At 46.5% G+C, this 16,770-nt stretch overlaps 2 protein-coding genes across 7 annotated transcripts in view; one reads left to right on the forward strand and one right to left on the reverse strand.

The window, feature by feature from the left end:
* The window catches only part of arhgap28 (Rho GTPase activating protein 28), a 9,817-nt gene extending 8,553 nt beyond the window's left edge, over positions 1–1,264 (reverse strand). The window contains 2 exon segments of the mRNA XM_086192327.1: positions 498–548; positions 1,253–1,264. Of these exon segments, the coding sequence (XP_086048453.1) occupies positions 498–530 (33 nt within the window). The 5' untranslated portion in view covers positions 531–548; positions 1,253–1,264.
* On the forward strand, positions 846–15,453 carry l3mbtl4 (L3MBTL histone methyl-lysine binding protein 4). Of its 6 annotated transcripts, none has more exons than XM_086192189.1 (19): positions 847–944; positions 1,994–2,086; positions 2,172–2,229; positions 3,575–3,660; positions 6,943–7,047; positions 7,153–7,288; positions 7,364–7,455; positions 7,755–7,897; positions 7,975–8,051; positions 9,860–9,945; positions 10,328–10,438; positions 10,718–10,832; positions 10,962–11,061; positions 11,136–11,258; positions 11,794–11,874; positions 12,944–13,017; positions 13,610–13,776; positions 13,859–13,921; positions 14,008–15,453. In XM_086192189.1, the coding sequence occupies exons 3-19, from the start codon at positions 2,202–2,204 to the stop codon at positions 14,212–14,214; spliced, it is 1,794 nt and encodes a 597-aa protein (XP_086048315.1). In that variant the 5' UTR covers positions 847–944; positions 1,994–2,086; positions 2,172–2,201; the 3' UTR covers positions 14,215–15,453. The 6 variants fall into 6 exon arrangements, with proteins under 6 accessions (XP_086048319.1, XP_086048315.1, XP_086048313.1 ...); XM_086192187.1 differs by having other exon boundaries at positions 848–944; positions 11,791–11,874; XM_086192188.1 differs by lacking the exon at positions 847–944 and adding an exon at positions 955–1,884 and having other exon boundaries at positions 11,791–11,874.
* The last annotated feature ends 1,317 nt before the right edge of the window (positions 15,454–16,770 follow it).

Here is a 16,770-nt window from a genome sequence, read left to right on the forward strand (position 1 = left end):
CTTACTTTTTAAACCATGCCCTCTTCCATGATCGAAGCGAAGTAAAATCTGGTCAACTGGACGTAAGTTTATCTTGAAGACGTTTCACCTCTCATCCGAGAGGCTTCTTCAGTTCTAGTGAAGAGTGTGGAAACTCCAGCTTATAAGCCTATGTGGGAAACTCCCTAACGACCACCCCTGAAACTCCCTGACACCTCACAACAACTGTCGTTTGGTGAGGCCAGGTGAGTCTCGGGAGGGTCGTTTCCACCACAATAGCACTGACCGCTCCCACACAGGTTTATAAGCTGGAGCTTCCACACTCTTCACTAGAACTGAAGAAGCCTCTCGGATGAGAGGTGAAACGTCTTCAAGATAAACTTACGTCCAGTTGACCAGATTTTACTTCGCTTCGATCTTCGATGACCTGGATGAATGAGAACCTACACAGACATCACGCCCTCTTCTGGTTTTCGTGTCCAAATACAGATCATTTATTGATTGAATTAATAGTTGACACATTCCGCACACCCCCAGGCTTCATAGGCCATTATTGGCCTTGTATTGTCCTTCCCCATCCATCGAACTGTCCCTCAAATCTGTAGCCTTTATTTATTAACCATTACATTTGGTATTTGATCTCTGGACGTCCTGATGGCTCTGACTCGCCTTGTTTGGACGTGTCATGTCCGTCTTGTTGGTTTGTTTGTCTCTTGATTGTATTTGTACATATAAAACCACTGTCTTATTTGTTTGTTTGTGTGGTTTACATTTGTGGTTTTGTGGTCATTGGCAGTGCCAAATATCGTATGTTTAGTCGACTAAATGTGCGACAACAATAAAGGTTTGTTTTAAACATTAACGCCGCCCCCGCCACCTCCCTCTCTCGCCTCCACTGAGCATGCGTAGTGTCCTCGGTGCCCAGCATTTCCGTGTTGTGTTGCTGTCAGCGATTATCAGACGAGGTAGGTCCCGTCTGAACTCTTCGTACCGGTTCCCCCGGCTGCCTTCCCCGGTTCCTCTTAGCGACTCTCTACAGCCGAAGCAGCCGCCGTCGGAGACTCGCAGGCTGGCGAGGATTCGCGATTAGCGCCGCTTTACGATGTTTGGGTCACCGGAGCCAGAAGGCGTGACGTCAGCGAGAGTCAGGCGCCTGCTCGGAATAAAATATTTATATGTGTTGATGAAAAAAATACCGATTATTGATTTGGTTTTGTAGGTTTGAGATCAGCTGATCTGATCGAGTAATACCTTTCCACGGTCGATCCATAACCAGTATCAGCTCAAGCAGTTAAACGAGTATTTCCTGTTCGTCCGTCAGAGATGATCGATTGATCAACCAGAGTATCTCAATTATATGCTAACCAGGAAACTACCACTGTGACGTCACTGAGACAAGTGACTAGTCAGGCAACAGTGTTAACTACATTTAAAACTTTAATGGTTGGTCCAACGGCCCAGGGGGCGGGAACTCATCTTCACGTCATCAAAACCGCTCAACGGTATCAACCAATCACAGCAGAGTATAGTTAGTTCACTAACTAGCACATAGGAAGGGTCGAGTTTAGCTGCTAATAAGCTAGCATGCAGCATGTATCATTTCAAACTGATTTTCAGACATAACATCAATATACTTCATCAGGATAGATAGATGGGCGATGTGTGGATGGATGGATGGTTTTATGGGTGGATGGACGGGTAGATGGTTGGATGGGCAGGTGGATGGATGGACGAGTGGTTGAATGGGTTGGTGGACGGGTGGATGGAACGTCCATCTGTGTAAGGTGGTTTACAGGTGCCAGGCAGCTTCTGTAGGAGAGAACCTTGTGTCTGTCCATCAAATCAAGATGAAAGCAATCTGTTTTTGCCTCTGAACTGAGGAAACCAAACACTCACCACGTAAATGTGAGGTCACCACACCATCATCTCATCAATCGTTTTGGACTCTGGTGTTATGATGCTGCAGATTGTTCTCTTTTCTGTCGGCTTATCTAATGGGTCTTTGTCCCCTCAGTCCTACTTTGACCTGGATCGCCATCCTGAAGGACGTTCCAACTCCTACAGTCTTCAGGAGGAGGGTGGAGCCAGGTCGTCTTTCCAGTAGCCGGTGGGGCTCTCATTTTCCTCAGGTTGACATGTTGTCATGTTAACAGGCTGCTTGAATGTCTCATCTAGATGTTCTTTCTGCACAGAAAAAAATCAAAGAGGAAGAAAAACAGAAGATGAAGAGCAAAGTCAGCAACAACCAAGGTAACACACCCTTTCAATACAAGTTTCAAATGAATCTTTGCTGTCAGTCACATCAAACACTCCATCTGCTGCAAATATTCCATGGCTCATGACTGATTTGTTAGGTTTGTCACCATAAGAACAAGCTAATGACGTTCAAAATGCTGGTTTTCAATCAGTCAGTCTTTATTTATATCGCACCAAATCACAACAGAAGCCATCTCAAGGCCCTTTGCTCTGAGAGCAGGTCTAGAACCTCCCTCTTTAACTCAGATGGAAGAGACCCAGCGTTCCCACTGGAGCGTGACGCTGGGGAGGAAAACTCCTTCTAACAGGAAGAAACCTCAGGCAGAACCGGGCTCAGAGTGGGCGGCCATCTGCCTCAACCAGTTGGGGTTGAGAGGGGGTGGAGAGAGGGAGACAGGGACGGTTGGGCAGGGGGATAAGAGGAGAGAGAGAGAGAAACACAGGGCCGGGGCGAGCGAGTAGTTGGTCCAGACAGGAAGTGATCAACCCAGCGTCTACAGCCCCAGGTGACCTGCAGGACGAGAGCACAGACACCTCCAGGAAGAAGTTGAGGTTGATGGATGATTGACACATGAGGATGTTGTGGATAAAGATGGAGAGAAACAGAGAGAGGGAGGAAGCCCAGTGCATCATGGGAGTCCCCCGGTAGTCTCAGTCTATAGCAGCATAAACTAGGAGCTTGTCCAGGATCAGCCTAAGCAGTCCTGACTATAAGCCTGATCAACAAGGAGGTCTTAAGTCTGCTCTTAAACCTAGAGAGGGGTCTGGGTCCTGGACTGAAACTGGGAGACGGTTCCTCAGGAGGGGAGCCTGATAGCTGAAGGCTCTGGCTCCATTCTACTGTTAGAACTCTAGGAACCAGCAGGAACCCTGCATGCTGGGGCGTAGTGCTCTGGTGGGTTCATGAGGAACTAGGAGCTCTTCCAGATACGATGGAGTCTGACCATAAGAGCTTTAAAAGTGAGGAGCAGAATTTTAAACTCTGTTCTGGATTTTACTGGAAGCCGGTGCAGCGAAGCTAAGACAGGGTGATGTGGTCTCTGCTCCTGGTTCCTGTCAGGACGCCTGCAGCTGCGTTCTGGACCAGCTGGAGAGCCTTTAACCACTTGTTGGTGCAGCCTGATAATAAAGAGTTACAATCATCCTGCCTAGAAGTCCCAGATGCATGGACTCATTTTCACCTGGAGACAGAATGTTTCTGATCTTAGAGAAACTGCGTCGATGGAAAAAGGCGGTCCTAGCAATTATTCTCCACCATTGATGCTATGAGAAGTTGCTGTGTGCACTTTCACCACAGTAAGAACAGTTTGTGTGTGTGTCTGTGTGATTGTGTGTTCAGAGAGTGTGAGGAGACGCTCATGGTCCTGGCAACACTACCTAATCCAACACAATGCAGAGGCAGCTCCACCCTCGCTCTTCACACAGGTAACTGACCTCTCAGGACCCTCTGGGCTTCAGCATTTAACCAGGTTGGAAATGGACTCACATTTATGTTGCGCCTTTCTTTTACAGTGTTACTCAGAGTGCTTAACAGTGGCACCTCAGTCACCCATTCACACTCACTCACTCACACCACACAAGGTGCCAACCTGCTCATCTGGACACTTCAGTTTGGTCACTGGTGGATGTGAGGATTGAACCAGCAACCCTTCGCTTTATAGATGGCCGTTCTCCCTCAGAGCCATGGCAGGCCAAAACTGAACAGACCTTGTCTGATCTCATGGTGCTAAGTTTCGCCCAGCAGCCCCCATAGTGGTGTCGGTGTACTCGGATGACATCAGTGTCTTCATCAGAGACAGTGAGAGGTGTATGAGACGGCGTCTTAAGCCCAAGTAAATTGGAGCAAAAGGGAGTGTTTGCTGGTTAGGCAGGTAACCTCTGCTAGGGACAGCAGGGCATGAAGTCTTGGGGTTTTCTGGGAACAGAATTTCAGACAGAGGTAGGAGTGTGCTATGGAGAGATTGTGCCAGACTCTCTAGATTACAACAGGGGCAGGGTCTCCATTGTTAATTACTTGGTTGCCTTGGCCCTTTGGCATTGATTGATTGTTCTGCCTCCACCAAGGGGCTTGATTGAGGAAATTCAGAGGGCGGTTGTGGACTTCTTCAGGTCAAGGCAGCACTGGTTGAGGTTGGTTGTTCTGTTCTTGCCGATGCAGGGGGGACGGCAGTGTTTTGTGGACATCGCATCCACATCACGGCCTGCAGGTTTCAAACAGCTCTGGAACTACTTTTCAGTTTCAGCTTGCCGTGGAGAGAAACTGTCTGTTTGCTACTGAGGAGGGCTGGATGCACAGGACTGGTCAACCCATCTTCCTGTTCCAGCCCCACTCCACCAGTCCGTCTTAAGCTGGGTAAATACCGTGTGATTTTTGGCTCTTTCAGACCAAAGATGAGTGAACTCCTCAACGGCAGTCCTACATTGTACTGTGAGAGGTTCACAGATGGCTGTCATCCTGGTCTTTGGACCCAAGATAACCTGGGAAAAAAGTCTGACACTCAGCACTCTAGGATAACCATCTATGAGAGGAAGTGATGCTGATGAAGACTGATTTTCCTGCCTCTCAGCCTGTGATTCAGGAGGAGGTATCATGGTACTCCCTGTGTTGAAGTCTTACCCACATGTGTAGATCTGTGTCACACAGTGTGGCTGGTACTAAACTTAGGAGATTGCTATCACTTCACAGTCTGTAGAAGGCATTACAGGCATGGAAGGTTTTCTCATTTCATTGGCGAAGGTCCCTGTTTGGAACCAGTTTCATCTCCTCTAGGTCCTGTTGTCTGCAAGGCCACCCCTGCCTCAATGGAGAACACATGCTGTGTGTAGGGTCTCATGTTTAGTTAGGGACCTAATTTTAGGCACAAATGTGGCACAGTTAAGCACAACTACGAGCTGTCATTAGGTCAGGTCTCTCATCCTCATCTACTGCAGGCACTGCTGCTCCAGTGAGGGACAGTCAACAGCTGGCCAATCACTGGTCAGAGCCAGACACCAGTGCAGGTGAGGAGATGCAATGAAGCAACTGTTTGAATCCAGCGTAAGCAAGAAGGACGAACAAAACAAGAAAATCCTGAAGCCTCACTTAAAATCTGAACTTCAGCTCTGTAATTTGCCACATGAACGACATCCAGTCTCTGTAATGATGCTCTTGGAGACCCAGTAAACGTCCTGTTTTTTTGACCTCCACATTCACCTCTGATGAACAGGAGTGAGACATTGACCATCTGGTAGACATTAAAGTTAAAAGTTAAGAAATTAATTAACATAGGATTTCGGTGACTATCTGTAAAGCTATGGTCTTATGTCTCAATCTTGTCGGGACTTTAAAGCGAGACCCCTCAGGCAAAAACTTTATTCCACAACTGGTCAATTTGGAGATTTAAGACTATTATTCCTTCAATAGGGTGTCATCTGTCAGACAAGTGGAAAGAAAATGTTCATAAATGGCCTGTTGGACTTTGGTGGTGTGCTGCAGTTTTGGCTGACATTAGGTGCATGAACAGGGACATGGACATGTGCAGCACATGGTCCTCCTCACACACTTAAACTTACACACTGAACTATACACTGACTAATTATACACAATATACTATATTCTGTGTAAATATCTGATTATTGACATTAAGCTGTATATTTGGTGCTATGTTCCCTATTCAGTTGATCTCACTTAATTGGCTTTTAATTGGGACTTTGCGCACCTTGTAAAAAAAATTTTGCTGAGTGTTATATTTTGGCCAGGGTTGGCTCTGGTTGTGAGTCTACCTGAGATCCACACTGAGAGAGGCTAGCCTAGTGTAGCTGGCTCCATTCTAGACAGGGACGGGGTCTGTGCTTCCCTGCCAGAGGCCCTGATGGCATTACGGTCGGCTGTATTTGAACAGTGGGACGATGAATATGAGTATGTCTTTCTTTCCCTGGTGGTCTCTCCTGCCATTGGGGAGTACCAGAACAAAGAGGGAACCTTACTGTCCCTTTAGACCTCAGAACTGAGAGACTTTGAGTCTGTGGAGAAAAAAAAGCCATTTATCATGACAGTGTGAAGATTTGAACCCTACCCTACCTGGCAGGGGTGAAGGGGTCCATATGGACTGAGTTTTTGACATGGCATTATCTCTTGGTACTTGCCAGTCCCTGTACAAAGTCCCTGTTGATAAATCGACGGGTGACATCCAGTGGAGGAGTGTAAACAGGGTCTTAGCTACTAACAGATGTCTTCAGCACCAGGGGATAGCAGTTCATTCAGTGCTCCACACTGGGGTCAGGTGTGCAGACTGGATTCAGCCACATTTTTCCTTTACACTTGTCACCTCTGGTCCATGCAAAGTAGCAAAGAAAACTCCTCACACACTTACCAGTTCCATCTCAGGACCAGCTAAGTCAGCAATCTAGAAGATGAGGAAGAACCATGTGCAGGGTTAGGGGTCACAGGACCCGGCTGGTATGCTGATGGTTTGGCTCGACTCAGGGTGGAGTTGGGTTTATATAGTCGGGACAGCAGGACTGAGGCATTCATCAACATCTGGGGGTCCAAGAGGTGTTGTGCTCAGTCAAGGAGAACTCCTTGGTTCTTCAATTTTGAGGGTCTTCTGCTGCTGTGGGTCTGTCATCTAAATCTGGTTTGTACTTTTCAACAAAACTAAGATTTAAAAGGGAGTAACCCTGAAATAAACAAACTCCCTCTCTTGCTCTTCCCCGTCTGTCTCTCAGTCCCAGTCCTTTCCAAGTAAGAGAACTGGTTTTAAAGTTGGGATGAAGCTGGAGGGCATCGACCCACTGCATCCCTCAATGTTCTGTGTGCTGACTGTTGCTGAGGTAACCACACGCATGCATGCAAGAACACAGGCATACACATACTTACACACACCTACACACCTGTCAGTCATCAGGCAGGTGACTCCCTTTACTGTCTCTCTGCAGGTGATTGGCTGTCGGCTGCGTCTCCACATCGATGGTTATTCTGAATGCTATGACTTCTGGGTAAATGCAGACTCAGCAGACATCAGACCAGCAGGATGGTGTCTTGACAACAACCACAGGCTCCACCCACCCAAAGGTCATACAATTAACTCCACCCCCTGACAGTAAAGCTGACACAGTTGACCTCACTCCACTCCATCTTGCTTTCCAGGTTATAGTCAGACAGACTTTGATTGGACGAGTTATCTTCAGTCTACTGGTTCAGAAGCAGCCCCCCCAACGCTGTTCACCTGTCACACTGCCGTAAGTATCTACCTGTCTATCAGGAGCCACCTGTCAGTATGTTCACCTGTCTGTCAGTAGCTACCTGTCTGTATGTTCACCTGTCTATCAGTAGATACCTGTCTGTATGTTCACCTGTCTATCAGTAGATACCTGTCAGTATGTTCACCTGTCTATCAGTAGATACCTGTCAGTATGTTCACCTGTCTATCAGTAGATACCTGTCAGTATGTTCACCTGTCTATCAGTAGATACCCGTCAGTATGTTCACCTGTCTATCAGTAGCCACCTGTCTGTATGTTCACCTGTCTGTCCTTCAGATGTGTTCATTCCATGTGGGGATGAAGTTGGAGGCAGTTGACAGGAAGAACCCTGGTCTTGTGTGTGTTGCTTCTGTTGCTGATGTCATCGATGACCGCTTCCTGGTCCACTTCGACAACTGGGATGACACCTATGACTACTGGTGAGACAGACAGGTACACTCAGGCATTTGGTCATTAGGGTGATTGATATGTATTGATGATTGTATTAATGTATTAGGTGTGACAGCAGCAGTCCGTACATCCACCAGGTCGGCTGGTGTGAAGAACATGGACGCCCCCTGACCGCCCCGCAGGGTACACAGTAGCACATACACACACAGTAGCACACACACACACAGTAGCACACACACACACAGTAGCACACATGCACACACACACAGTAGCACACATACACACACAGTAGAATACACACAGTAGCACACACGCACACAGTAGCACACACAGTAGCACACATACACACAGTAGCACACACACACAGTAGCACACATGCACACACACACAGTAACACACACAGTAGCACACATACACACACTGTAGAATACACACAGTAGCACACACGCACACACACACAGTAACACACACACAGTAGCACATACACACACAGTGACACTGACACACACTAACACGAACACACATACACAGTAACACTAACACACACACAGTAACACTAACACACAGTAGCACTACCTCACACACAGTAACACTAACACACACACACACAAACACAGGAACACTAACACACACAGTAACACTAACACACAGTAGCACTACCTCACAAACAGTAACACTAACACACACAGTAACACTAACACACACAATAACACTAACACACACACACAGTAACACTAACTCACAAACACGGGAACACTAACACACACATTAACACCAACACACATACACAGTAACACTAACACACACACACACAGCAACACTAACACACAGTAGCACTACCTCACAAACAGTAACACTAACACACAGTAGCACTACCTCACAAACAGTAACACGAACACACACAGTAACACTATCACAAACACAGTAACACTAACTCACAAACACAGTAACACTAACACACACACAGTAGCACTACCTCACAAACAGTAACACTAACACACACAGTAACACTAACACACACACAGTAACACTAACACACACACACAGTAACACTAACACACACACACACAGTAACACTAACACACACACACACAGTAACACTAACACAGACACAGTAACACTAACACACAGTAACACTAACACACACACAGTAACACTAACACACACACACAGTAACACTAACACACACAGTAACACTAACTCACACACACACACAATAACCCTAACACACACAATAACCCTAACACACACAGTAACACTAACACACACACACAGTAACACTAACTCACACACAGTAACACTAACTCACACACAGTAACACTAACACACACACACACACAATAACCCTAACACACACAGTAACACTAACACACACACACAGTAACCCTAACACACAGTAACACTAACACACACACACAGTAACCCTAACACACACAGTAACACTAACACACACACACACAGTAACACTAACTCACAAACACAGGAACACTAACACACACACACAGTAACACACACACATACACAGTAACACTAACACACACACAGTAACACTAACACACACACACACAGTAACACTAACACACAGTAGCACTACCTCACAAACAGTAACACTAACACACACAGTAACCCTAACACACACAGTAACACTAACACATGCACACAGTAACACTAACTCACAAACACAGGAACACTAACACACACACAGTAACACTAACACACACAATAACACTAACACACACACACACACTGTAACCCTAACACACACAGTAACACTAACACACACACAGTAACACTAACTCACAAACACAGGAACACTAACACACACACAGTAACACTAACACACATACACAGTAACACTAACACACACACACAGCAACACTAACACACAGTAGCACTACCTCACAAACAGTAACACTAACACACACAGTAACACTAACACACACACATGCACGCACAGGCAGTGTTCTAGTGATCGGTTCCTTGTCCGTCAGGTCACCCCGACCCAGAGAACTTCCTGTGGGAGGAGTATTTGGAGGAAACTGGTTCCACTGCTGCTCCCAGTTCAGCCTTTACACCGGTGAGGACTTAAGCAGTCAGAGAAGGAAACAAGGAGGTAAAGGAGGAAACAAGGAGGTCGAGAAGGAAACCAGGATTTAAAAGAGGGATAAAGGAGATAGAGACAGAAGCAAGGAAGAAACAAGATGGCGGTAGAGGAATGAAGGGAGGGAAGCAGGAAACAGGTATGTAGAAGAGGAATCAAGGGGGCAGAGAAGGAAAAATGGATAGAGGAGGAAATAAGAAAGTAAAAGAGAAGCAAGGAAGCAAAGAAAGGTAAAAGGAGGAAAATAAGGAAGAAGAGATGGACACAAGGAGGTAGATGAGGACACAAGGGGGAGCCATTCTCATCCTAACAGAAAGTCAGACGTGAAGACTGACAAGATGTGTCTCCATCCACCTAGAGACCGCCGCATGGTTTCCAGATCAACCAAAGACTGGAGGCAGTCGATAGGCGAAACCCTGTATTGGTTCGTGTTGCCACAGTAACGGCAATAGAAGACCACCGGGTGAAGGTACTGTCGCTCGCTCTCTCTCCAGCGTCTTGGTCCGGTTGAATGAGAGTAAGAATATTTTATTAATCCCACACAGGGGAAATTGAAATAGTTTCAGTTGCATTTACAGAGGGAAGAAGAAAGGATGATATAAACAAAACAAAAAATATTTATGAAATAAGAAACAAAAACTAAAATAAATCAAACATTAACATTTGCATTGGACAATTTATCATTTATAAAAAAATTGGGTATTAGTGACACCGTGTGTGTGTGTGTGTGTGTGTGGGGTGTGTACAGGTGCATTATGATGGATGGTCACAGCAATTTGACGTCTGGTGCGACAGTGACCTTTGTGACCTTCATCCAGTCAGCTGGTGCCAACAATCAGGACATCCATTGGAACCTCCCCCAGGTCAGACAGACAGGTCAAAGACAGACAGGTCAGAGAGACAGACAGACAGACTAGATTTCTGTCATGTATTACGATTTAACAGTGTGTGTGTGTGTGTGTGTGTGTGTGTGTGTGTGTGTGTTTGGACAGACTCCTCCCCCCTCTCCTCCCCATCCCAGGGCGTGTGTCCCACACCAGGCTGCAGAGGAGTCGGACACATCAAAGGCCCAAAATACACAGGACACCACAGGTAGAGAACTCACCTGCTGGCTGATTTGACGTGTCATGTTTCACACCTGCTGAGTCATGTTCCTGCTCCTGCAGTGCCTTCGGCTGCCCATACTCAGACATTAATATGCGTAAGGAGGTGATGCTGCCTGATAGGCTGGGAGGAGAGAGAGTCGTCACCCTAGTACCAATGCATCACCATGGCAACCAGTCAGACAGGTAAGCTCTGTGTTACACCTTTTAAATACCCACTAGAACAGAGGTAAGAGAGAGAGTGTGTTTGTGTGTGTGTGTGTGTGGGGGGGGGGGGGGGTAGCCTGACAGTTTTTTCTGTTTTTCCTGCTTTCCAGATGTTGGAAACAAATACGTGAGTCAGGACTGTTTTCATGTATTTGTACTCTGAAGGGTTTAATCATGATTAGATTATCAGTACTGAACGATGAAAGCAGATTGCATTCAACAAGATATGCGGTTGTTTCTTACATCTTTGGAATAAATGTTTTGGATTTCACAATGACCCACTTCTCAACTTCCATATGTACCGTGACAGATGTTAGCATCTCAAAATCACTGGTGCTCAGTTGGCGCTGGCCACCTGGCCGCGGGGATGTTCCTGGATGTTCCTCCATCCAATCACATAGCCCTGAAAACGCCATAGCTCATTCTTCTGCACCTGCCAAGGCTTCATGCGCCCTGGGGCGCTCCAGCACCTTCAGCTTTACACATGTCCTGTTCAACCCTGTGTGTCCAGCAGGAGGAGTGTCCAGGTAAAGTCGGAGTTGACAGAAGACACTCTGCTGCTTCCTCTGGGGAAGAGAAGAAGACTGACGGACAGGTACGACACCTTTTCACGAGCAGCTCTCTGATTGGCTGATGTGCCCTTCACAGTGACCAAATGAAGAATCAGCCAGTCAACCTGGGCGGTTTGTTTTACCACAAACGTATCCGCTCATCAATGTTCAAAATTAAACTGTCAGATCCTTTTTGATCACATCTCTCATAAATGCTTCTAATCAACTTTGCTTATATCATGGACCAAAATAAAATGACACAAAGCATGACAAGTCATCTGAAGTTAATCTTGGAACAAAGGCTCTCCTGCTGCTTCTACCACTGTTAACTGTTTGTGAAAACGAGCTTTACAAATAAAATTGCCTTGCTACCAGCAAACAATAATGGAAGTAACAACGGCAGCAACGAGCCACCAATCATCACAACTGCAGGTTAGTCAAGCAGTCAGTTTCAGCAGGACATGAGCAAACACAATGCTAGTCATTGATGCAAGTACAGTATTTGCAATACTGATATAAATAATACTATTCATTACTAGTACCAGTACTACTAGTGGTAGTACTACTAGTACCAGTACTTCTAGTGGTAGGAGGTGTCAGCCTGAGGCTCTGCAGGTGTGCAGCCTCCTCCTCCAGCAGCATCAGTCAGGGATCTGGGAGGTGCACCAGTACTACTAGTACCAGTAGTACTAGTGTTAGCAGTACGAGTACCAGTACTAGAGGCTCTGCAGGTCTGCAGCCTCCTCCTCCGGCCGCATCACTCAGGGGTCTGGGAGGTGAGAAGCACCAAGACTCAGAGGAAGAAGTCCAGTTAGTGACCTGCAGCTGTGAGACATGAAGGAGGACAGGAGGAGAGAGAAGCCCAGTGCATCATGGGAGATCCCTGCTAGTCTAGGTTTATAGCAGTAGAGCTAGGGGGCGGGGCTATCCCAAAACCCCCTGTCAACGTTATCACCAAGGAAAGTTTTAAGTCTACTCTTAAATGTAGAGAGGGGGTCTGAGACTTGGACTGGGATGGAGGTGAAGCAAACAAAGTTCTTACACCTCCCCCAAACGACTACTCTCTTCTGGCGATCCCACTGACTCCTTTCCTTTTGTTCTCTTGGCGCCCAGGCACGCCCAGACTACCAAATTCCTCTGTGTGAAACAGGAAGAGGAGGAGCTGAACCCCCAAAGTGTCGAGCCAGGTAGTGGGAACCATCAGTTATCAGTAGTCAGTGTGTCAAAGGTCAATATCTTAAAACAATGTTGTTTTTTCCTTGAAAAGACCAAGCATCTTGAAAGCATGGCTTAGAATCTCAAAGTATTGTGCTATCTTGAAGTAGTATAAACTTTTCACCACATAAAGATCTTAAATATGAGTAAAAGGAGATGCGAGCTCCAGCAACAGCATCAACCTGCTCAGGTAACCATAGCAGCAACGCTAGCTTGCTCAGGTTAACCTGTTGAGGTAACCATAGCAACAGCACTAACATGTTTCTGCAGTCAAACAACATGTGAACTCACAGGCAGCTTGCTAAGGCCACACACACACACAAACATACACACACAGTGGGCATTCTCCATTGCCCCCTCATTGTGTTTCCATGGAAACAGCAGACAGATGAAGTGGCTGTTTCCATGGAAACCACTCACTATTGCAGCTGAAGCGTTATTCACCACAGCCTCTTTTCACCTCTGTGACTCAACATGTCATGTGACATGTCAGACAAACAGGTAGCAGAGCAGTGAGGTCTAAGGGAGGCCGGGCTTTAACCTGGACATTTGCCTGTCCTGCAGTGAGAGAGTCCGACCTGCACTCCATCCTCCATCAGTCTGTCTTCCTGTCCACCATGTCGGCTCAGCCAGGTCGGGACCTGTCGCTCTGCTGGGAGCAGCACTGCAAACTGCTCCCAGGCGTCACTGGTGTTCACGCCACCACTGTGCAACAGTGGAGTGTCCAGCAGGTTTGTGCCTGACACCAACCTGTTTGTCTCCAACGCGTCTGTCTCCGACCTGTCTGTGTCTGAACTGTCTGTGTCTCTGCAGGTTTCAGAGTTTATTGAGTCTCTTCCTGGCTGTGAGCAGCAGGCCAAACTGTTCCGGGATGAGGTGAGACAACCGCTCAGCCTTTTGGCGTGTTTGACCTTAAATTCAACATTCCTCTGATCTGATGAGCCTCTGATGTCATCATGTAGGAAATCGATGGGCGGGCTTTCCTTCTTCTCACCCAACGGGACATTGTCAGGATCATGTCCATCAAACTTGGTCCCGCCCTCAAGATTTACAATTCAATCTTGATGTTCAAACACGCCGAGGGCAGGAGCCAATCACACTCAGAAGACGGGAGTAAATCACACACAGAGGATGGGAGCCAATCACATGCAGGGAACATCAGCACCTGACACCTGATCTACCACTTCTGAATTAAAGTGTTTTAGAGAAATGACAGATACCACCTCTTTATGAATAAGCCCCACCCCTGCGATAAAAGGGAAGAGCTTCCTTTTCCATCTAGTCTTCAGTTACATATTCGCGATTGTGACGTCAGCAGCGATGGCACAACAATAATCTCAGGTGTTTCCCTCCTCTAATCTGTTTTCAGCATTTGAAAGCGAATCAGGTTGAAAGGAACTGAACCAAAGAACAAACTGTTGCGACTGATTGGGATTGTTAGAACCTTTCAATGGAACATTTGTGAAAACGTCTGAGGACTACTAAAATTTTTCACACCTGTGAAAGACTCACAATCGTAATTAAAATGATTTAAATTTCAAAAAACATCCCTTAATAAAGTCCAGTTCCATGTTTATGTATTGAAGACGGCCTGAACTTTGACCTTTCATCTTGTGGCCGAATTTATTTTTTCCAACCATGGCTTCTGCTGTTTCAACTCCTCTGAGCATATGTTAGCATGTGTACGTGTTAAACATGATAAACCTTACATCTGCTAAACATTAGCTAGTTAGCATGCTACTGTTTCGTATTTGACTTGATGAGAGCCTCTCTCCACACCCAACCAGACCAAGCTAGTCCTGTTCTAGTTCTAGTGCCGGTTCTATGTTAATTCACTTTGGTGTAAAAGGTTGTAAGCATGTTAGCGTCTGTCCATTTATCATATCAGTTTCCGCTTATTTTTTTAGTTTATGAATTTAAGGGCTCAGGGCCTCACGCAGGATGGTAACTGTTGATGACTTCATACAGTAGCGCCACCCTCGTTACAGTGACTCTTTAGTGTTAGAAACATGACATCACCTCTGCTCGACCTACTGTCTCTGTTCTCAGATGTTTTTCACTTCCTGTTACCACCTGGTGCTCCTGTGATTGGCCAGTTTGTGACAGGCGTGTCCTGAGTTTAGATGTTTTCAGGGTTGATATTTATCGATCACTTTGTGACGATATGCTAGTGATTTCTATTTTACACATTCTTTATAAAGAGACCTATATTTGTATTTGTGTGTCTGTCCAGCCTTCACTCGGACTCTGCCCATGATGCCATGGGGGCGGGGCTTCAGTGATGAGCTGAGTTTGTAAAACAAGTTTTTACACAACAGTTCCCTCAGGTTGCCTTGGTAACAACTCACAACTTTAAACAATGTGCTGATATTTATATTCTGTCAATGTTTGATGAGATCAATAAAGTTTTGGAATAAGTACTGCTCTATCATTGGCTCAGTCAAACGCAATCAAGTTCTAAAGTGAGCTGCTTGGTCCCAAAAGGCACCAGCGTTTCGTCTGTCAGCTGACAGGTCTAACAAGTCCAAACTGAGGGTGCAAAGCAGCAGCTCTTCTTCAAATTGAATGGATTGTGGTGAACATTCACCTTCCAGGAAACAACAGGGTGGGAAAAAATCTCGATTGTGATCAGAAATTAGAGAAACATTTGGTGAAATCCATCCCTCCACCTATCCATCATCCATCAACCTATCCATCATCCATCCACCTATCCATCCATCCATCATCCCTCCATCATCCATCCATCCATCCATCATCCATCCATCCATCCCTTCATCCCTCCATCCATCCATCCCTCCATCCATCCATCATCCCTCCATCTTCCCCCTCTTCTCCTGTTGAGGGTGGTGGGGGTGGAGCCTATCCCAGCAGCCTTCCCCCTGGACAGGTCACCAGTCCATGGCAGGGCCAACACATAGAGACAGACAACCATTGGCTCTCCCAGCCACGCCTACGGTCAATTTAGAGTCTGGATTAACCTGGTCCCTCTTGATGTCTTTGGACTGTGGAGGAAGCTGGAGTACCAGAGAGAACCCAGCAGGAACAGGGAGAACATGGAGACTCACCCAGAAAGACCCCGTGCTGCAGCCGGGGCTCCACCCACAACCTTCTTGCTGGGGGGCCACCGTGAGGGCCACCGTGAGGACCACTGCTCCACCGCGCTGCCTCCATTTGGTGAAATCAAATCTCAAAAACCTCAACAGCAGAGCTGAGAACCCTAGAATCTAGAGAAAGTCAAACAACTTCAGGGGTAGAAACTAAACCCTCGAGTAGCCTGAACAACATCACGTATCAATGAGGCTTATTGGGAGACGGCTTCAGCTGATCACAACCAGACTCCACCATTTTGTGTCAGCTGATGATATGAAGAACTAGCTGGACTAACTGGACAAGCTGAACCAGCTGAACTTGCTCAATGAGCTGGTCCGCCCATCACATGTGATGTCACTATTCCAAGATGACCATGCCAGGATTTTTCATTTGGTTCAGGAAGTGTGATACCTCATTTTCACACATGGATGCTGCACCTCAGACTCCAAACCTGAACCCAATTGAGGGTCTTTGGGATGTGCAGGAGAGGATGACGGTCCAACTCTCCCATCACAATTCAAGATCTGGGTGAAAAAAGGAATGTAATTCCAGATGGAAATAAATGTTGTGAATTTGCTTGAGCTTAATGAAACGATGCACAGTGAACATGTGCTGTCTGTAATACACCATTAACT

Source organism: Aulostomus chinensis, chromosome 21 (genome assembly GCF_037954235.1).
Source record: "Aulostomus chinensis isolate RoL2024-O1b breed Wild chromosome 21, RoL_Achi_v1.0, whole genome shotgun sequence".
In the NCBI taxonomy this organism is placed as follows: Eukaryota; Metazoa; Chordata; class Actinopteri; order Syngnathiformes; family Aulostomidae; genus Aulostomus; species Aulostomus chinensis.

What these genes read in the sequence shown, in the direction of transcription:
- l3mbtl4 (XM_086192187.1), top strand. Translation starts at nt 2,202, where the DNA reads ATGAAGAGCAAAGTCAGCAACAACCAAG. An exon ending in AAATACACAGGACACCACAG is followed by an intron (nt 11,062 to 11,135) that starts GTAGAGAACTCA and finishes CTGCTCCTGCAG; the next exon opens with TGCCTTCGGCTGCCCATACT. An exon ending in CCAAACTGTTCCGGGATGAG is followed by an intron (nt 13,922 to 14,007) that starts GTGAGACAACCG and finishes GTCATCATGTAG; the next exon opens with GAAATCGATGGGCGGGCTTT.